The sequence below is a fragment of the Xylocopa sonorina genome, chromosome 1, assembly GCF_050948175.1.
Source record: "Xylocopa sonorina isolate GNS202 chromosome 1, iyXylSono1_principal, whole genome shotgun sequence".
In the NCBI taxonomy this organism is placed as follows: Eukaryota; Metazoa; Arthropoda; class Insecta; order Hymenoptera; family Apidae; genus Xylocopa; species Xylocopa sonorina.
Window position 1 is genome coordinate 11,922,595 of NC_135193.1, and position 21,633 is coordinate 11,944,227.

Consider the following 21,633-nt stretch of genomic DNA (forward strand, 5'->3'; position numbering starts at 1 on the left):
TTCCTTTTATCGTAACGCAGTTAGATCGGTACCTGACTTCTTTTACTCTTCTTCCCTTAGAGAAGAGTAGCCACTCGACGCGCAATACATAGTATCGCTTGCTTATCTTGGACGATGCAGCATATCGAGCGTAAACATATTTACTTTAGATTTTCCATTAATACCACAATGTTGAAATAAGAACAGATTAAAGGACATCGGTTGGCTACGACATTTAATACTACCGATTGAAGACGGTTGAAAACGGACAGAGGATCGATAGAAAAATAGTAGAAAATTTCGATATTTCGTTATTTCTTTGACCTCTCGAGATACAAGGATGATGTATTATATACGATGCATTGCAGAATCTTACAACCCCGTGGATATCGCCAGCAACCCTATATCTGTGCGCATAAAATAGCGACCTCGATTGTTGGATATACGTGGTATAAATGGTATAGTTAATTGCTTTTTTAACACGATTTTTCTTCGGCGTTCGGGTCAAACTGGAAGTATTAAAGTAGAGTCAGTCTGGTTTTCTTTTGGCTGAAAAACATCAAAAGAAATTCTACGAAACGATGTTAAATGTTCCCCCTCTTTAAAGACGCCATCAAACCGGATCGTAAAAATTCATGAACCAGTATCACAAGAATACTGTCTGCAAACAAAATGGAAAAGAAACGAGACACGCGGCTCGATCTCTTAGCGAATCTATTTCTAGGGTAAAAACGGACGGGCAAAAAATGAAAATGCACTGCGACGCCACTGGCACCGCAAAGACACGTGCGTACGCAAACGAATAGATAAACGCGTTCATTAAGATTAGTATACAACTGCGCGCGATATGCAGAGTTAATTGAATGAGCGAAAGAGAAGACGAAAGGGGAAGAAAGACGGAGCACCTTTCGATTTTCCACGTGTTCCATTCTACGTACATATATCAACGGAAAGACAAGAGACGGAGACGCGCGGCAACGGGGTAAATGAAAAGGAATTGTTTTCCAGTAGAACGGATTCTTCGGTTGAAAAACAACTTCAAGAAAACGGCAAAACTTTCAATAAACGTTTGCGTCATCGCGACTCGCACGCTTTACGCGTCAAGTATTCTCGGAAACGTCACGAACGTCGCCCTCATGAGATTACCGGGAACGTTGATCGAAAAAAAAAAGAACTATTAGAACGCAAAATATCATGTGCATGTACATTAAGAGGGACAAGCATCGCGGGAAGCCCCGAAATCGATAATAAGAATCCCATGCCATTGGCCTCCCATTTTTCGCATGGCGCCAATAGTCGAGCGGTGTATTCGTTTGGCCTTGCCGCGTCAGTGATAACGTGGAAAAACACATTTGAACAAAAACCACGCTCGAATGCATGCGAATAAATGTACGCGACTCAGATTCTGCTATTTCGCAAAACTGAGTTCTGTGACGGATGAGATAAGATATACATCATATGGTAACCAATCAAGCCCCCATTTTCGTGAATACGATTAAGAGATTGTATTATTTTTTTTATATCGAAATATACGCAGTAAATTTTGACATTGCATATTACACTACACGTTTGTAATTCATACGATTTACGTAAAGTATACTAATCTCTTACATCTTTTAAAACATTTACCAAGATTTCTCCTACAGAGGGGGGTGCAACGTATTATTCATTGACAATTATTTACATTCTCACTCTAATTTATAGTTTCGCAGCTTAAGCAATTACTACAGCATTGACGTAAATACAGTTACATGCTTACACAGACGGAATGTGCGTTGTCAGTTTTGTTTTTATGCAAGATGAAGCCACGAATCCTATCAATGACGTCAATCCTATTTAAACTTACCAATCAATTATATTTGCCACGGTGCTCTTTCCCTCCATAATTGTAGCCGCCCTTACTTTGTCTTCTATTATTTGTGTTTTTCAATATGAAACACGAGCTTCGAAAACGTCGCTCGCAGATAACAGCGTTATTGTTCCAATGCCGAACGAAATCTGCGAATAAAAAGCGAGATAAACAAAGTAGGAACGATATAGACGAAGGAAGAAGGATTTGCCCCAAGACAGCCTTCTTATCGTTTATTTTTCTCAGCGGCTGGAAAAATGCAACGGTTCGCTCTTGTTTGTTGCAACTGATAAGCGAGCCGATATATCGAGAATACACGGCGACGAATTATTTTTAGTACACCACGTGTCGTCATAAACATGGAATAATACAGTCATGGGTGCGACAGTTCCGATCGTGAGTGATCGCCGCTATATTTATCGGGGACGATGTCGAAAGCGTTCGGAGAACCGCCCCGTTACTGGCTGTTGACGTCCATAGATATCGACTTGAGCACAATGCCATGATAATGGCAATCTCTTCCATGGGAACGAGCGCGTTTCCATTGAATCGCTAATCCAATTACGAGCCATCCAAGCAAGGAAGCTTGCGTCACGGATAATGGTTGAACACGTTGTACGATTAATAAACGAGGGTGCGGTATATTATCACAATGTACACTTGGAATAGTCTTAAAAATCGTATCGCATTGCATCAAATCGCATTGTCAGTGTGTTCGAGTCCAACGACCCTGCACGCGAATCATGCAGACGAGTTGCCGTTTTCATCCATTTAGTCGATGATTCAATATGTGGGTCATAGAGTAGCAAGGACTACGGTGTCTGGAGATCGTCTTGTAATTCCAAATATAATTAATCAGTCGGTGTAATTCAGGAGAATAGGATATACTTACGATCAATGAGCGAGAGGAAATCAACGAACCGGATACAGTTTGTCACGATCGAGTAACAATGCTTTGGCTCGATAACTAAAAACTCTTCCGTGACGTTTGAAACGCGTTGCGACTAATGACGTAATTATTTCAAAATGTTAGGCATTGACGCGCGCGAACTCGTGCCTGCATATTTATACATATAATGGATGCATTTTCAATCGCATGGATAAAGGTACGCATGAAACGGCGCTGGTCGTTGTCATTAGCCGTAGATTGACGTCACCATGACACTTGTTTGCCAGAGTTCCAAGTAGGACCGTGTGCATGTGTACATATGTACTCTAATCGATAACGATAAACAACGACGCGGTCCGTCTGAAAACAACTCTAGCAATTTCTCAATGAAGAACACGCGTTTGATCGATGATCGAGCACGTACACACACGTAATACTCGTAATACATTTAAATAACCTGCGAGTTTATAGATGGAATCAGGATCGATGCGTATTCACGAATCCGAATCAGTTTCAGCATAGACAGGACCATGAACAATTCGCCGTTTCGAATGCTGCATCCGTGATATGCTTGATCCCATCGCTAAGCGAATCCTCCGAGTCAACAACTTTCATCCTCCCTTTGCAACTTCGTAGAAACTTACGTTCTGTTAATTACTACAATTAACGTCAATCAATACGAGCCAAAATTGAACACTGGTTCCGAGGCTGAGGAACGCACGCGCGCGTTAACTAAGTCGGTTTTCGAACAGACGAGACGAATCACTGTTAATAATTTTGACATTGGAATTTAATAAATCTGGCCATCGCGATCCCGTCCAATTCTCCTACCCTTTCTCTACACGCGAACCTGGCGTCGAACGGCCAAGGTTGAAAAGCCATAAATCGATTCAAGTCCAACAGGCGACACGGAACGGAGCAAACGATCCGTTCTTCACTCGCAGACGGTGATAATGACAGAAACTTGTCAGTGGTGCAGTCAACGCTGGAGTACAAGATTGAAGCGTGGAAATCGCGAGGAAAAATCGTTTCTGCGATCGGAGGATCGACTTGGGGAAACTCCAAGAGGAAAAGATGCTGTATTAAATCGATTCGAAGATGATTAATCTTCGTTTGACTAACATTATTGAATTAATTTGCAAAAAGAGCGAGTCATCGCATAGAGACAATGTGTTACATTGTAAACTGAAAGACCCCGAAGTACAAACCAAAGGACTATGAATACAATAGGATTCGCATAACTAGGTCGTTCATATAACAGGAGTCGCCTCAGGTTGAAATGACGACGCGCAGTAGATTAGGTAAGACCAACCAGACGAGAGTTCAGCTAACCAGGAATTCACTCGAACTTCACTCCGATCCATAAATGGAATTCTATTATAAGCCCATACCCAGACAAGATTCCGTCGCATGAATCACGAAGGATTGGAAATTCATTCAATTGGTAGATACACGGCAAATTATGAATTACAGCAGGTGATTCATCAAACGATTGAAACAAGCAGGGGTCTGGATCTATTGTACTACGAACTTGGTGCGATTCGATCACGAACTCGCTGACCGGTTAACCTTGCCCGCTTCTACGAATCGGGAAAGCCGTAGATGAAACGATTAACAGAGTCGCTCGAAAAACTAGGCCAGTGATCGTGAAAACCGGTCGGGAAGCCTACGTCTCGCTGCTACACTCTCGTTTGTCGCCTGGAACAGTAACGTGTCGATGCCGAGAATCGACGTAATCGTCTCGGAATTGTTTTTGTACCGCGACGTCGATAAACAAGTTTCTGTTCCCGCAATCGGAATCGTACGATATTTGAACGCAAGTTAACACTGTTCAACACGGACCAATAGTGTTTACGATGGTCATGCTTTTATCGCGAAGACAGTCGTTGGCTACACTTTACGTTTGAACGTCGGTCCACGGGAAATTTTGTTGGACAAAAAATATCGTAAAAAATTTTTTGTGAAATTGTCGAGTTAGAAAGATAAAAGCGTATTAAGAAAATGTTTAAACCAAGATGGAGTCCTTGAATGTATGGTGTAAAGAAAGACGGCACGTTTTGGATGGCGCGCAAGAATTCGAATGGACTTCTAGGTATGCACCTCATATATTTGCAGCTGGCTGTTCGCAAGGGAACACGTTGCGTTACGCATTCCGATTTATTGATCTTAGCCACCCACGCAGCCAGATAAGGCGAATAAAGGTGAGATGAGGCCGATATTTTGCACAACTACCGCCGTCTTTATCTCGCTCCTTCATAAATCATTAGTATCCTGGCCGTGTAACGTATTATATTGTGACACATTATGATTAACCCTTTCGTCGACTATTATTTTTCCTCTGACGCACCAGCTCTGCCCGCTAGTGGGTATTTATGAATGCAATGCACAGCGCGATAGACGTTTCAGAATGCCAAATAATCTTTTTAATGTATGAGGAATGCTACCGTCCAACAAAAATCGAACGGTCGAAAATAGCGCGGACATCGTCCTGATCGTCCCGATCGTTATTTCGTCCGGGGCGTTCGAAGAATATTACATTTGTTCTCTGGTTGACACCGTTAACCAAGCTGAATTGTAGCCCAAGTATTCACAGGAAAATGCTTCATTTGCAAGTTCGATTGCTAATTTAGACTTGAATGCGTTAAGAACACAATTCCACGGTCCTGACATTTTTTTAACAAATATGTTCGATGTACTCGTCAACGGTGTGTAACTTCTAGCGCTGCTTTCTTTCCAAATCTGTTATCGCTTTTTCTTGAACTAATCGAACGACGACGATGCAATAGATCGATCATTATTTATATAACTCGTTACGAATCGCTTAATTCTAGCTGAAATGAAAACATAATAAAATGCCGCAAACGGGCTCAGTGAATCAGGAAAAATATGTGTCGGGACAAATTCTCGGCAAATAATACTCGTGTTTAAACTGCAATCACGACACTCGTGCACAGAGCATTGGCGTGCACGCAACTAGGTACGCGTCCACGGCAATGAAATCAAGGCTCTCTGAATAACTGCAACTTGTTCCTCAGAGTTGATACGGCTAATAGCTCTGTCCTGTAAACAAGTTTCATGCTAACATCACGTGGTCCTTTCTGCGTACGAACTATGTGCACCTATGTGCACGTCGTTTCGCTTCCTACACGGTTGCCAGGAAACGGAGGAAACGACGGGCACGATGAAAACAGATTCTGTGAACAGCGAAAACCGGAAATTTTCGGAGCAAACATACGTCATAGTTACATACTATTAGGGCTAGCGGATATCGCGCGTAATAAAGATATTTCTGACTGTTTACGAAAAGTATCCTTGAATTCGGCCAACTCATCACGGTGTTAATTCGAACTGCGTAAATATAATTAGAAATATTACCGGGAAGGCGCACGTTCCCGAGGTTCACGGTTATTAACAATCGAAAGGTTACAGTTTCTCCGTTAAAAATAGCCAAGATAAACGATTTCTTAGACTTTGGTAAAGCGTGTTTTATCTGGTTGTAAAAATACACACAAGTTTAGACAAGAGACGAAGGATAGATGGAACAAACGCTTAAGATTAAACTATCAATCTATTCAATGCTTGGTATACAAAATTTCTTCAACCTAGAAACCACTTTGATATCTTTAAATATCCTCGACTTCTCGAGAAAGCTAGACGTTTCCTCGTGTCCGCTTTTGATTCTCGTTCGAAAGAGTGATTCGAAGAATAATCGTCGCTGAAATGACTCGATGCAATTATATATTATCGTCTGGACGATTTGGTATCTAGTTGAGGACAGTCAAGGCCGCACCACTGGCTGTATAAATCTCGCGGGACAGGTGGGTGGAAGGAAGTCATCGACCCGGTTTGTGCATACGTGCGCAAGAGTGTCGGCTCGCGTGCGACGCGTGTTCGGGCAACACGCTTTCGATCGTGAGAGTGACAACCAGCGGGGTAAACGTCCGTTCCGAAGCTAACGTGTCTCGATTATGGTTGTGCGCTATCGAAACCGTGTGACGCAACCTGTGAGAGAAATATTTGGCACGCGACGCGGAAACCTCGACGCGTGGCACCACGATGCGGAGGTAAACGAGACAAATAGATGAATAAGATACGCAGTGCTATGCGCTGCTACGGCAGTGCGCTCGTGGACGAGCATTATTTGCGTCGCAATCCTACGAAGGCCGTGGACGATTCCTGCCGTTCCTAATTTGTACGACAAAATGAAAGAAACGTTTGTAAATAGAAAAGCTGGCACATCCGATGTCACTTCAAGATTTAAATTTAAATCGAGGAACAATTAGTTGATGCCCGTTGAAAACGATGAGAACAGGACAGAGAAATCACACGGAAATAAATGAGGAAGCAACGAATCACAGTCCCTTCGATCTGAATCGGGCAAAAGTATCACCACGACTTACGTTACCCTTTCTCTTCCAGTTTAGTCCCGCTCGAGCGAAGAAGTGTCCCGTGAGGTTCACTGTTATATAAACCGCAAAACCGCTGGTTGTCGAACGGGACAATTGCGGTTGTCGGTACCAATTCAACGATCATCGTTTCGCGCTCGGCCGCCGTCACGTTAATGATCGAATCTAGCCGGCGCCGATGCCAACTGTAGTAAACGACGCGTGGCTATAAAAAGTGCGCTTCTTAGGCGTCGTAATCAGCCAGCGTAAACGTGCGCGGTGTCCCTGACACGCGAGTCTCCGGTACACCCGACGGCTGTCCACTACGAAATTCTATGCGCTCGTGTACACGTGTATATAAATCGGATCTATGACCTGTAACGCGGACAGCAAGTTGCACCATTACAGACGCAACTTGCGTCGCCATTTTCGTCACCTAGAAACGGCGTAACGTGCGCAGCAGCTGATCTTTGCTGCGTCATCGTTGATCACGATGCTCCCTCCGCTTAGGGGTTGAAGGAAAGCACTTGTCATCGAGTCACTCTATTATGATGCAAACTATTTGGCCGATGATTGAGGATGTTCGTGTCTCTGTCGTGCTCTAATCTAATCGAGGAGACAGTTCAGATCGGTCTTTCACGCGTGCACAACGCTCGGTTATCAAGATATTACATAAGAGATTCCTTAAAACAGATTTTAGTTCTGATCGTAAAGCGGAGTACATACTTTTTAATCCCTTGGTCCGAAAAATTATCATTTTTATTATATCGAATGACTTCTTTTAGTTTGTTTATTGCATGGTTTTTTTTCAAAAGCTAGTATAGTCAAATAGTTGTGAAAGAGAAAAGAAGAGAGGGAGGAAAGGGAGAGAAAGAGAGAAAAAGAAAGAGAGAGAGAGATAAAGGTTGAAACATCTGATTCCGAACAATTTTAACCTATGGTAAGTGATAAAAATAGACCAGAGTTAAAAGTAGATAGGGTCGTTCGCCTAGAGGCGGTAGGGATGCGCCGTCTGACCATGACGCGTCCCTTTCTACTGGTTACGCCAGCCGTGATGCTCCAGTTTCGTTCGAGTACGACTCGTTCGTTCAACGGCACACACAATTTTACATGTTTCATTATCATTGCATCAGATTATTTGCCTATGTAACCGAGACTTTTGACTCTATTATTTCGAGTTGAGAAATCGGCTACCCCGGAAACGATTCAGGAAAAATGACTTGCACTTTCTTGCCGCTTTATTTACCAATCAAGATAGATACTGCATACACTGACAATGTCCTATTTATTCAGATTATGCGCAAACTAACAACCACTCCATAAATGTCCCTACTATCGTTATTCAACCGTTGCGAAGATTAACTCCCTATAAGCAGAGTTTTGTCCATTTATGGTAACTGGGGGACCAACAATTGCTATAAATAATATCGCGTGCTACCAGTTGAATCGTACATATTACTTTTAAATTGGCCGTTCGATTCGTTTTTAGTAGGTCGCTTGATATTTCAATAACTATGAAAACATTCTTGAACTAGCCAAAACATGGAATAAATTCACTGGTTACACAATCAGTTAGGCATTTATGAAAGAACGTCTATTTTTGAGTGATCCGTAAGTGATAAATTTGGTCAATAAATATTTTGATGACGCTTGAGGAAGAAGAATTTGAGTTTCTTTTACCATTTACGAGAATAGTACGTGCTCTTTCTCCATGTAATTCTTTAGATTTGTTGCGTCTTTCATAACATCCGGTATTGCGAGAAGAGCATAATATCTACGTGCATTGCCTTCGTTGGTGCCCACAAACAAATGCTTACGGTACGCTTGATTCATTTCCGGCCACGGGAGCCATGCGCCAGTCTTCCTCCCTCTTCCTGGCGGGGAAGAGATTCTTCGTCAAAATATAGCATCGTCATAGTTAGCGTCATCGTCATCGGGCTGGTGAGTCATTGAACGCCGAGAAAGAGAACGAGGTGGGCAGCTCGTTGTGGAAAATCGTCGTTTCGAAGTATTCGCAAGAATATCAGAAATAGTAACTAAGAAATATTCTTGCGAACTCCATCGATACGGAACAGTGACTAAGTACGCGTGTAACTCTAAACGCGGGAATTCAAATTGGATTCACGGAGAATCCATTCGATCGTACAGAACGTCATCGAGCCAGATAACGGATGACAAGGCATCGCGGATGGAAAGATCTATGCAAATGCGCGCATAAACAAGAACCTCTTTGAAAAACCCAATTCTGACGTAATAGTCATTCGTTTGATGGAACTGTGCGATAGATAAGGTAGCCTGCTTCCTGGTGTGAGCGGAATTTTCGCGCGTGAATGGGACTCCTGGAGCGGAGAACACGTTTCTGTTTGTCATTTCGTTAGCTTAAGGGAAACTCGACTTTGCCTTGAAATTCAGATCTGATTCGCTGCGATGCAATGTAACCATACGAAGAAATCGCCAGATTCCAGTTCTTTTAAAACTATCAGAACACGATCCAGTCTAAGAAGAAATATGAAATGTTAACAGGAGGAAAAATCTAATTTTCGCCATTAGTAATATTCTGGATGTAAGCAGTGTTCTTTTGAAAAACTGATTCATCAGATATCCGAGAACGTATTGTTATCATTGACTTGAAAAAAACATGCTGATACTGTGGTTAGCAAAACTAACGAACCTTATTTTTCAAGATTGAATGTTTCCTTCGTCACAAAGCGTCGAGCACTTTGATCAAACATTCGAGAGGACGTTAACACGTCTCCATTACAATAGAACATTTACCAGGATAGGTAATACATTCGAGAGTAATGCGAAACCTGCTCGCGGCAAAATTCATATCTGCAAATTATTCAATAAATTTTCCAAATTGAAAATCAAAAGTAAAGCAAACCGTCCCGATAATAATAATTGGTGACAAAACAAATTATCTAATGCTTATGAACGACACACATAATCACGTAACGCAATGTCAACGACAGATCCCGAGATTTCCATAGAAATGGCAAACCAGATGAACGTTAATAGTCATGTGTCCGCTCGCGAACAAACAAGTTTCTTGCTAATCATTCACAGCACTATTGAAGTTTGCTCGTATCTAACGTAGTACCGTGACAATGACTATCGTAAGCAAGGTCGACTGATTCTAGTTAGAAGGCAGTCGAGAACCACAGGAAAAGTAGTAAGGAAATCGGTGGCAAGGCTAGAGTAAATGCTAGAGTAAAGGGAAAGCAACCGATTCTTGACTCGGTTGTCGAATTTTATTCACGCGAGACCGCGTTCTCCACTAGGAAACGGTGAACCACGGCCACGGATCCGACTTATTTTTACGGCTAAGACGCAGTTCAACGCTGCGTGAAAGTATAACCGTGAAACGAACGAACAAATTATTCGTTCCTTCCTTTTCTTTCCTTCCTCCTCGCATATATAATCGATGTTTGTTCCACCATTCTCGCGCTTTTTCCCTTCCGTGCATACTTTCGTGAGAAACGGAAAATTTATTCTATTTCTTCCTTAGAGACAAAGAAGTGTTCGAGTGCATTTAGAGAACGCAATTGTTAGGCGTATGTACAATATAGTGCAAATGTTAAGTAATGCAAAACCGACATAACGAGCAAATGGCAACATTTTTTTGCCTGCTGAATAAATTTATAATATACTCATTTGGCATATCCTGCGATTCACTTTTCTGCAATTCAAAAAGCTTGTTTTCCAAGCTTGCTTTCCTTTTCTAACTCGTTTCCCGCGATGTCGGACGCGCTTTACGATATTCAAACTAGTGCTCCGTTTATTTCGACGTTCCAAAAAAATCCGTGGTCCAAACAAAAATACGCGCCCAAAACTGACAATATCAAGGTAATGTTTGAAGATTCATTTTCCTTTGATAGTCCATTTCGAATATGACGACCGCTAATCAAAGGTTCGTGATCGTATTTCAAGGAATACCAGAAAGGATAGGTGCAACGGTTAAGCTTCAGCTTACGATATCGGCAACGCGAACGACCTAAGATTTTTTTGCGCAGTACCGAGATTTCTGCGTATCGCCGCAAAAGAAACTGGTAACCGTAGAAATATTTTATTCGGAATTCGAAAGACTTCGCGAGTAGTATATGCATCGCGTCACGACTATCGGACGAAAATATTTGTCCGCGCAAGAGATACAGATGGTACGGGGCTAACTTTCAAAACATCTTTGTCTGCCGCATGTAACAAACAAACTGTGCATTGTTTATCGACGTTACCGCAAGAATCTTATCGATCATCTGGTAAGCGAGCGAAATGTGCATTTGATAACGCTTCGTTTTGCACTGTTCACGGCTGTACACGAGCGAACGCATGAAAATGCAGAATTACCACTGTGCACTTTGCACAACGAGGATGAAACGTCGCACGCGGATGACCGACGTGTGGTATCTGAGGACTGTCTAATAAACTAATCTCCGCTACCCATAAATTCTCGTTAACTCTTCCTAGTCGAATGACAGATATAAGTGTCGCGCTATAAAAATAGAATCGGCTTTCATTTGGATAAATCCATTGTTCGTCGCAAGTTTCGACAGCTACGTAGAAATACGTATAGAATAAACAAAGTCGATTGCACGAACGAGTTCAGTGGGTCATACGAGGCACACAAGCTACAGGTGGTTCATTACCAGTTTCTAGTACTAGTTCCCTTCCGGATTATGTAAAATGAAAGTTAAACGTCGGCTCTGGTTAGATAAACAAAATTTTCTTATAGTATATACTTACATCATCACATAAAAACGAAGCTGACGACTCTTCCGCGGTGGTGCTCGCTTTATTCTTACTCCAAGAAACCCATCAAACTGTTAAGAACGACTCGCGGGAAAACTTCTATATATAGTAACGCACACTTATGCTCTTGTCCGCATCGCGCAAACAGAAAGTATCGCACAATGAACAGCCGTATGCGTATCAATGAAACGTCAGATTTCCTGGCGTCGTCGTTTCATAGAATTCCATGCGCCACCGTACTCCAAGCTTTTTTTCGCCAGCTTTATCTAATCGCTCCAGCGTTCATGCCGGTCAGTAATTTTTCTAGGTCACACATATTACATAAAATTCTTCACTCGACTTTGACGGCCCCTTTCGCGTACAATGTCCTCTCACGTCGCACTTTCTCTGCGAAACAAAACCATCGAGCGAAACGAAACAAACGTTGTAGTTGCGGGAAACAACCCCTAGGGGGTGAGTCCTGGATGTTTGCGACTGAAATCGAACGTCACCCCGTCCCTCTCCTGGCTTAGATGCACGTGATCGTGATGTTTCGTCGTATCGCGTCGAACTGATTCCTCTTTTAATCAACCGATCAAGAGAGACGAGAGATCAACGACACCGTATACATACGTCGTTCACCGCGCGGTTGTTGGCGCAACACTGAGCAACTACCACGTATCGGACACAACTAACGGCGCTTCGGTGCGCGCGATGACTCGCGCAGTCGCGTGATCGCCTACACGACAAATCGGCCGCTTGTTTACCGCCAGAATTAGACAAACAACCGAGCTTCATCGTTTAAAACCACTGATTGGTTTAACAGTGGTTCAATTTCTCGTGGCCGCGCGACCCTCGCCTAGCCGGTTATCGCGACCTTTCTTCTCAGGTGAAACGCGAAGGCGTACCGTTATCGATAATTGCGAACAAAAAGTTACATAGTGCAGTGAGAGAAGAAAAATCGATCGGTTAATGTTGCTGGTTCGATGATCGTAGCAGAATTCTCGATAAAAGAAATGATCGTAGACATTACCATCGATAGTGCTGTTACGATGACAACGGGCACATGAATAATTTCGAAAAATTACGCGGCGAACGACAGAAAGGATAAGCGAGACCTATTCTTGTGATTTTATTTGGCCGGAAAATGGCAACATCGTCGTTAAACCTGCCTGTTGTCAGGAATGCGGCATCGAAGATAAATATAGAGAGATTTAAATCGAGAATGTATTTATTGCTAAACCAACGGTATATTTAATACTTTAATATGTCTAAGATACTTTTATCGTTTCCATCGTAATTACATACCGAATTTACGTTCCCGCGACTGATTAGATTTGAATTTTGGAAAGGAATTAGGGGACCAATCCATTTTTAATGACTCTACAGTGAATTATTTTAAAGAATGAACATTTTCGAATGAAAAATACATATTTCCGTATCATCGCACGAAGATGCTTTATTTTTGGAATATCTACAATAATAGAGTTAGGTGCGAACGTCAGGTAATGAAAAATGGAATATCCTGTTAATATGAATAGAAGGGAGTATCGTGCGATTATCTCGCGGCAGATTAATTAGGAGAATGATTTAAATCTAACCACTTATTAATTTGCATTATCATTTATAAATAGTCGTGTAGCTACACCGTATAGACTGTTACAGGTGTCTACTAATGGCCACATCGTGTTGCCTGCTGCAAGGCTGCCAAAACATCGACGAGAAGCGTGTGCGTCGCTTACATCACTCTGAAACATCTTGAACTTGTTCTGCGTAACTATTGCAGATGACAGAATCCAACAGAAATTGAAACAAAATCAGGATGTACATGGTGATACCTCCTAATATCTACAAACACACGCAATTTAGTTAAGATCAATTTTAACAGTATTAAATGAATAAATTAGTCCATCGATGAAGCTTCAAATTTCAAAGTGTCTGTCTTACCTTTGATAAAAGCGACACGTTCATCTCTATCGCTTTTGCGGTGAATGTATTATTTCTGTGCAATATTTGCAAAGACAACAATTCTACCTGGAGTTTAATGATTAGTAAAAAGTAAGCGTCTGGAAATACTTGCAGTTGTTAATAGCTCTGGCATTGATCAATATTTGTCACTGCTGATTAATTATTACCTCGCGTTTCGTCACAGGATCGATTGCTTCGCTGAAAACGTCATGAACGGTCGTCTTAATACTTCTCCCCTGATTTGTCGCGGTTTCACAGGCCCAGATTATCAACGAGAACTTAAACAAATAAACTGCCGCTGGAGAAGAGAACTCAAAGTACCAGAACTTTATGTTCACAAGGACGTTAATATTCGAATACAATATTAGAAAGTACAGATTGAAAGTGACGACTGTGAATGTTGACGCAGTTATAATTATATTCCGTATAAGAAACGTATTGTTCAACAATTGAACCACGTCGCTGATTTCCAAGTATTTCTCTTCAAAATTTTTCAATTTTATCAGCAGCAAAAGATTTTTCTGTTCACGATGCGCAAGCGATTGCGCCCACGATTCGCTATCGATCTGAGACTTTAATTGCCGAAGACATTCGTCCATTCTTTTGAAACATGCTTTCAGAATGCACACGCAGTCCATGTAAAACATGTCTACCGTAAAATTGGTAATCAACATATATAAACAGTCAATATTCCTCAGAGTCAATAAAATGTTGTCCTTAAAACAGTTTGGTAGGTGAACGATCAGAAATAGGAAACCGATAAGGTTCTTCACGTGAATTATCTTTGCCAAATCGTTGAAATCCTCCGACGATAGTATCGAGGATATCTTTGACAGATTCCTAATCACGGTCACTCGTGCACCAGTTAAGATGTACATCACCACGATGATGCTTCCGTCCAACAACAGGAATAAGTTGTTACTAATCGCACTTGGTATGTCATAGGATATTAAAGTGCTGAAGTTTACTTGATAGATCAAGGCGAACAACGAGACTCCGTAGATGAATATTGCGAACGTGGAAAATATGAAGCGAACTTTCGAAAATTTGTATGTCGGTGAATCACACTTGTAGGGAAAAAGTCCGAGTAGCCAAGACATAAAGAGACAGGGATACATCAACGAATTGAAATCCGTAGCACTCAACAATTTCCATGTTTTATGTTTTTCCACTTTCTCGCACTTTACCGTTTGTTTAAACATTGTTTAAAAATGTTAAACAAAATTTTCAAATGTGATATCACGCATGAAGGAATTTGTTACAGTTAATGTGTTCCCACGGCCAGCTGCCGTTTTGAAGGATGAAGTTCTTCGAATAATGATACTCTATCAACAAAACGAGGAAAAAGTGCAATTCGATAATGAAAATTGCATATTAATAAGTAAAATGGAATTGCGTCTTCAACGTATCATGAAAATGCTTTTAATGCGATTGGACATAGTTCCGTATGCTTATCGCTTAAAAAAGTTACATTCTTGATAAATTACTTTTTACTCGTTTCAAATGTCAAACATTTCACTCGTCCGAAGTCTTCTTTCAATAAAGTTTTTCGGACATTTTCTGTACCGAACCTAAATTCAATAACTAAACAACATCATTGATTTCTGAATATTTCTTAAACGTTTACAACTTCTTCTACGTGTGATATCGATGATTAAAATTGTCTTCACTTACACTAATGATTCGTATACTTGAAACAATATGTAACACGTATCGATCGTTACTAATATCCATAAATCTGTACACCAACAGATATAGGTAAAAGATATCCTGCTTTCGAGAACAAGTACTGCAACATAAGGGCATATCGATAATATGCATTGTATACTAATGTTTTGCGAACATGAAACGTTTCCGACTGTGAGAAAATTGAGGAGAATATTGCGATCGAACTTATAACGATGCATACACTAAACAGTAATAGTATTTAATCATTTTTATGCGGATCTAGTTCAAAAGGAAAACAGACTAATGACATGCTTGTCATTAGCGAGTTTTACCTTGATTAGAATTAGTCTTTTGAACTAATATTCCGAGTAAATTATTTTATCGATTCTATCCGTTAGTTGCAAATTATTATCGAAAGTACTTGATTATTATTGTTATAATACTTATTAGTCGATTTTCTTCTATAAAACTTTAATAATATCAAATGATTATCGAATTACATTAAAATAACATTACTTAATGTTTATAAAAAATGATACTATGATCATAAGAATATTTCTCAATGTACACTTATTGTGTAATTAAGAATATATATACATATATTTCGTCTGACGTTATTTTTCTATGTATGAGTAGTTTTATCAACTTCCTGAATGCGCTTATCATATATTATTTTGTTGACACATCGTAGTATTTCTATGCGTAATATCTCATTAATTTATTTAAGCAGGAATGTATATTTTACTATTCATCAATTATATTTCTTAAAATCACTAAGAAGCATTTCAACATTTTCGTTAGCGTTAAGGAAGTTATACGTATAATATTTGTTAATATTTTAAATTAATTATAAGATTACATTGGATAACTCTAAGATACATTTGGGTATAGATATATCATACCACGTACGTATTTCTTGAAACAGATTACACTTTGTTTTGATGAGGTTATGTTAACACATGCTGTTACAAGCTTCTTCTAAACTACAATAACTAAATAATTAACAAAGCATTATGAATAAATACTGCTTAAATTCAATTATATTATTTTGCGTGATAATGCAATGAAATATTCAATAATGATATCACTTAAATATTCATTTTTTCTAATAATCTATTGATTATATTTATTTAAAGGAATTACGAGGTATGAAATCATGAGTAGTAGTTACATTGACAAAGGAATAATTACGTACATTTACTTAGAAAATTTTGTGTAAGTATTAATGTAAAATACATTCTTTTTAATTTTCGCAAGAATAATAATCTAAATATGTTTGGAATTTCTATTTAATTGTAGGACGTATAGCAAAGTTTCTGTGAAGCCTGGTAGATATTTAAATGTTATTATTGGGCCAAATGGAACTGGTAAATCGACGATTGTTTGTGCCCTTGTTCTTGGACTGGGAGGTAAACCTACCACCATTGGACGTGCCATTCATGTTGCGGATTACATAAAGTCCGGATGCGAGGAAGCAAAGATTGAGATTCATCTCACAAATGGGCAAAAGAACGACATTGTAATTCGTAGAGAATTTAATATAAGGGGAAAATCCGTATGGTTTTTGAATGAAACACCTTCAAGTATGAAGGAAATACAGGATGTAACAAAAACATTTAACATTCAGGTAGTTGTATTTAAAGAAGATGATTTTTACTATAAATTATGTCTAATTTATTTCAAACTCTAGGTTGATAATCTTTGTCAATTTTTGCCACAAGATAAAGTACAAGACTTTTCAAAGATGAATGCGCAAGAATTACTAGAGAATACAGAGAGATCAGTTGGTGATCCTATGATTTTGGAACATCATAAACAACTAATAGACTATGGAACAAATCAGAAGGAGTTAGAGAAACAAATAGAAAGCAAGAAAAAATTACTAGACTTAAAAACCCAAATATACGATGGCTTGAAAGAAAGTGTTAATAGTATAAAAGAAAGAAAATTAATAAAGAAGAAAATTAATACCTTAAAGCAGAAGAAAGCATGGCTACTATATGAACAAAAACGTAGGGAATTGTGCAAGGTAAAACTAAGAAATTTGAAAAATGTACTACTACATCTAATTCTTTCACATAATTATGAATGTCCCTAGTTAAAAAAGAAGAAGGAAGTTGCAACATCTAAAATGCAATCTTTGGAAACCGAAATAAAACCTATTACTGATGCAATAAACAAAATAAAATCGGAAATTGACCTACTCCAAACCGCTGCTTCTGATCATGTAAGATTACATATTATAAGCTAGAAAAATAGCAAAAATTTGTATATTTATGTGTATATTTCATGCTTTATAATTTTAGAAAAACAAAGTTAATAACAGAACTATGAAACTTAAAAATATTATGGATGATATTTTGGAGTGTAAAAATAAGATTAGATTTTGCGAGAACGAGTGTGAACAAAGAATTGAAACGGAAAAAGCTCGAGATCGTGACATTAATGTTGCAAAGCAACAGAAGAGCAAGTTGGATAATGATTTATCTCTGATGCTAAAAGATATTGGATCTGGTTTGTATTATTAAGAATGGCAATTATTAAATTTTCTTTTATTGATAGCGATATAATTGCGATTTATGAGTTAATCTCGTGTGAATGAAACATAGTTGAAGCAGTGTTCAATGACGACAGACAAATAATTAATTGTACTAATACTATCTTAAAATAAAATAACAAATTTGTAGAATATATTGTGTTTTGTAGAGGAGCTGTTAATGAAACAACGGCAAGAAGCATTATCCAATGTAGAGAAAAAAAGAGACATCATTAATATGCTAACTAGTAATGCTTCGACACTAAAACAGCAAGAAGAGCGCTTAAATGTTGAGATTAGGGGTAATTTATTGGTTTTTGTTGATTCTTTGCTTCTCTTCTTTGTTGTTGATTCTATAGTAAAATTTAATTTTCAGCTCAGGAATCGGAACTAGAACATCTTAATATCGAAACAAAACGATTGCAATTGCTATTCGAGAAAAGTAATGACACATATAAAGCAGTGGAATGGTTACGAAAAAATCGTAATAAATTTTCTAGCCATGTACACGAACCAATGTTACTTAATATAAATGTAACTAATATCTCGTACGCCAAATATTTAGAAACTATCATTTCGTTTCGTGACTTAATAGCATTCGTCTGCGAAGATAAAAGTGATATGAATAGGTTGCTACATTACTTGAGAGATGAACTGGAATTGCAAGTAAATGTTGTACACTCCGATCCTGCAAAACATGTCCCGATGGAGCCGAATATTCCACTGGAGCGTATCAAACCATACGGTTTTACTCATTACTTAGTTTCACTGGTCGAAGCACCTAGCACCATTATGAAGTATTTAGTGACTATGTATAATTTAAATAACATACCAATAGGAACAAATCAAGTTGATGACAACATAGATAATATACCTAATCTACGTTGCTATTTCAGTCGTAAGTGTACTAATATTTTTAATTGCCCTGTTTTGAGTAAGGAATTAAATTGATAATAGTATTTTTGTTCCTTAGAAAATAATATATACTCGGTAAACAAATCCAAGTATACAGGAGCAAAGTCTATCGGAATGCAACCTGTATCGGGTACAAGAATGTTATCGATTGTAGCAGATAAATCAAGAGTGTTAAATATTGAAGAAAAGTTTGTTCATGCCTTTACATGTAATAATATACCATGAACGAATTTATAATTAAAACATATTTTTAGGTTGAAGGTATTACGGGAAAAAAAAAGCGATGTATTGAACAAAGTGAAAAAAATTGATGAGGAAGTGTATGAAATAAACGAGGAATTAGAAAAATATAGAGCTAAGAGAAACAAATATCAGCAAGACCTCCAGCAAATACAAACTCTAAAATCTAGAATGTCTATGGCACAGAAAAAGATTGAAGATTTACAAAATGAGCGAACGAGTATTGAGCGAATAAAAGAATCGTTTACTAAGAATATAAAGGTTTTATTAAATGCCTAATATATCAATATATATGTACATATCATTCTTTATATTAGAGTTAATATTATTTATACGCAAATTTTGTAGGTGATTCTGGGAAAACAATTAAAACTTTATAAGTCATATAATTCTTTATTGGATGAAAGTTTTAAATCTACTACGGCTAATGAACAAACAGAATTAGCGTTAAAGCTACATAAACGAACTTTAAGAACTAAAGTAAACGATTCTCAAGATTTAAGAGACAAACTTAAAGTGGCAGAAGACAACATGAGACAGCTCAACCAAGAAATTCAGCCATTGAAACACGAAGTACAAAAAATATTTAACGAGGCTTTAGAAACTACTAATGGTGTTAGTCCGTCTGAAGCTGAGTTTGCACCAATAAATAAAATATTTGCTAAATTACCACCAACCATGGAGGAAATTAATAACGAATTGAACATTGCGCATGCAAAAGTATTTTGTATGGGAAATAATGTAGATGGTGAAAATGTGAGTCTAATAAGTATCAGTATTGGACATAGATTTATGTAAATAAAAATTAAATATTTGCTAACTGTTTTAATTTCAGATACTGCGTCAATACCAGGAAGTGGAAAAAGAGATCCACAATTTAAAAGATTTTATTGAGAAAAAAACACAACAATTGGAAACAACTACACAGAACATAGACACGTTACGAGAACAGTGGTTGAAACCGTTATTAGAAACCATTCAGAGGATTAATTTCAACTTTAGTATGCATTTTTCAGAAATGGGTTGTGTTGGTGAAGTCACATTGGCACAACCAGAAAATAACGTAAGTCGTCATTAAATAAAACTTAATCGTATGTTCGTAAGAGAATATATGAAAATTAAGAAATATTCGTAGATGAACTTCGATCAATATGGCTTAAAAATTATGGTAAAATTCCGAGACACGGACCAGCTACAAGAATTGACGAGATATCATCAAAGTGGCGGGGAAAGAGCTGTGACCACTGCTATTTATATGATTTCACTTCAAGAATTATCAAGAGTACCTTTTCGATGTGTGGATGAAATTAACCAGGTAACTTTAATAAAACGTGATACAATTACCATTATATTTTAATAACATACTTTAACTACAGGGCATGGATGCGGCAAATGAACGAAGAATATTTAATTTACTCGTGAAAATTACTGGAAGACCAAACAGTTCTCAGTATTTTTTACTTACACCAAAGGTAATCTATTTTTGAAACTTTTTATTCGCGTGCAACAATAGTTAATTTATTAATGATACCAAATTTATTTTTACTTTTAGTTGTTACCTGACTTACAATATTCAAACACAGTTACTGTACATTGTGTATTTAATGGACCATTTATGATTAGTCATACAGAATTTGATACAGAAGAATATTGCCAAAAGCTTGTTAGAATGATGGAAAAGGAGAACGAGGATGCTGATTAAGATATTTTTTGAAGCTTGAGTACTAAGTGTCAGAATGCACGTATTATTAATATATTCATGTGAGATACAATTCATCTCTTACAACGTTTTATACAGAAAAAGTTATACGAAGAAAAAGAAATATATTTTTGGCAGTACCTTTTAAGAATGTCTGCTTTGGGAGTGTTATTATTCATTTTCTGCCTTTCTTCTTCTTTTTCTTTTTCTGGGCTTCTGGCCAAGGGAATCCTCTGCATCTCAATACATCCATAATATTGTGGCAAGTATAATAAGCATTTTCCATGGCTTCTTCATTGAAGATATCCATAGAGAATTTTGCCCTTCCTCCACTCTTTCTTGACCTTTTTGTTCCCTTATTTTTACCACCATTACTATTCTTGCCATTTTTACTATTTTTAGCCTTTTCATTTTTTCCATTATTTTTTGCCATCTTTTTTTTACCCTTCCCTCGCATTCTTTTGATTCTTCAGTACTAAGTAAGCAGTGATACGTATTATTTGGCAGAAAAAAATGAATTGATTTGCGTTTCAATTACATGAACGTAAAACTTTTAACTGACTGATTAATGAACGTTTTTGTAAACAAACGTATAACCAAGGTCTTATATAACAAGGCTTAGATGTAAATTACTATGAACGCTGTTAATTCAATAATGGTTACCACGGCATCGGTTACGTCAATAATTTCAATTATTTTGCCATTACAAGTCTTAAATATTTAAAAATTAAGGCAGAAATATGTGAACGTGGTTGTTTACGGTAATGTTGCACAGTAACT

At 38.2% G+C, this 21,633-nt stretch overlaps 3 protein-coding genes across 4 annotated transcripts; 1 reads left to right on the top strand and 2 right to left on the bottom strand.

Moving 5' to 3' along the window:
* Nucleotides 1-13,329: 13,329 nt before the first annotated feature.
* LOC143422588 (uncharacterized) lies at nucleotides 13,330-14,997 on the bottom strand. The gene is made up of 3 exons (XM_076893353.1): nucleotides 13,963-14,997; nucleotides 13,775-13,861; nucleotides 13,330-13,675 (listed from the first exon to the last, which is right to left on the bottom strand). Exons 1-3 carry the CDS (start codon nucleotides 14,995-14,997, stop codon nucleotides 13,571-13,573), a joined length of 1,227 nt encoding a protein of 408 aa, XP_076749468.1. The 3' UTR covers nucleotides 13,330-13,570.
* A 1,387-nt stretch (nucleotides 14,998-16,384) lies between these two features.
* Smc5 (structural maintenance of chromosomes 5) lies at nucleotides 16,385-20,856 on the top strand. Of its 2 annotated transcripts, XM_076893330.1 has the most exons (14): nucleotides 16,385-16,678; nucleotides 16,763-17,090; nucleotides 17,154-17,492; nucleotides 17,562-17,690; nucleotides 17,770-17,977; nucleotides 18,170-18,301; nucleotides 18,376-18,897; nucleotides 18,973-19,102; nucleotides 19,169-19,415; nucleotides 19,503-19,910; nucleotides 19,990-20,217; nucleotides 20,290-20,469; nucleotides 20,531-20,626; nucleotides 20,707-20,856. In XM_076893330.1, the coding sequence occupies exons 1-14, from the start codon at nucleotides 16,620-16,622 to the stop codon at nucleotides 20,854-20,856; spliced, it is 3,156 nt and encodes a 1,051-aa protein (XP_076749445.1). In that variant the 5' UTR covers nucleotides 16,385-16,619. The 2 variants fall into 2 exon arrangements, with proteins under 2 accessions (XP_076749445.1, XP_076749456.1); XM_076893341.1 differs by lacking the exon at nucleotides 16,385-16,678 and having other exon boundaries at nucleotides 16,961-17,090; nucleotides 17,185-17,492.
* Nucleotides 20,857-20,997: 141 nt separating this feature from the next.
* LOC143422595 (small lysine-rich protein 1) lies at nucleotides 20,998-21,425 on the bottom strand. Its single transcript, XM_076893366.1, has one exon. The coding sequence runs from the start codon at nucleotides 21,308-21,310 to the stop codon at nucleotides 21,029-21,031; it is 282 nt and encodes a 93-aa protein (XP_076749481.1). The 5' UTR covers nucleotides 21,311-21,425; the 3' UTR covers nucleotides 20,998-21,028.
* Between the last annotated feature and the right edge of the window lie 208 nt (nucleotides 21,426-21,633).

Excerpts from the sequence above, each read along its gene's own strand:
- LOC143422595 (XM_076893366.1), bottom strand. The coding sequence starts at position 21,310 with ATGCGAGGGAAGGGTAAAAAAAAGATGGCAAAAAATAATGGAAAAAAT.
- Smc5 (XM_076893330.1), top strand. The coding sequence starts at position 16,620 with ATGAGTAGTAGTTACATTGACAAAGGAATAATTACGTACATTTACTTA. Across the intron at positions 17,091-17,153 it reads CAAAAACATTTAACATTCAG|GTTGATAATCTTTGTCAATT; the intron begins GTAGTTGTATTT and ends TTCAAACTCTAG. Across the intron at positions 18,302-18,375 it reads CTTAAATGTTGAGATTAGGG|CTCAGGAATCGGAACTAGAA; the intron begins GTAATTTATTGG and ends TTTAATTTTCAG.
- LOC143422588 (XM_076893353.1), bottom strand. The coding sequence starts at position 14,997 with ATGTTTAAACAAACGGTAAAGTGCGAGAAAGTGGAAAAACATAAAACA. Across the intron at positions 13,862-13,962 it reads ATCCTGTGACGAAACGCGAG|GTAGAATTGTTGTCTTTGCA; the intron begins GTAATAATTAAT and ends ATTAAACTCCAG. Across the intron at positions 13,676-13,774 it reads ACGTGTCGCTTTTATCAAAG|ATATTAGGAGGTATCACCAT; the intron begins GTAAGACAGACA and ends GTGTGTTTGTAG.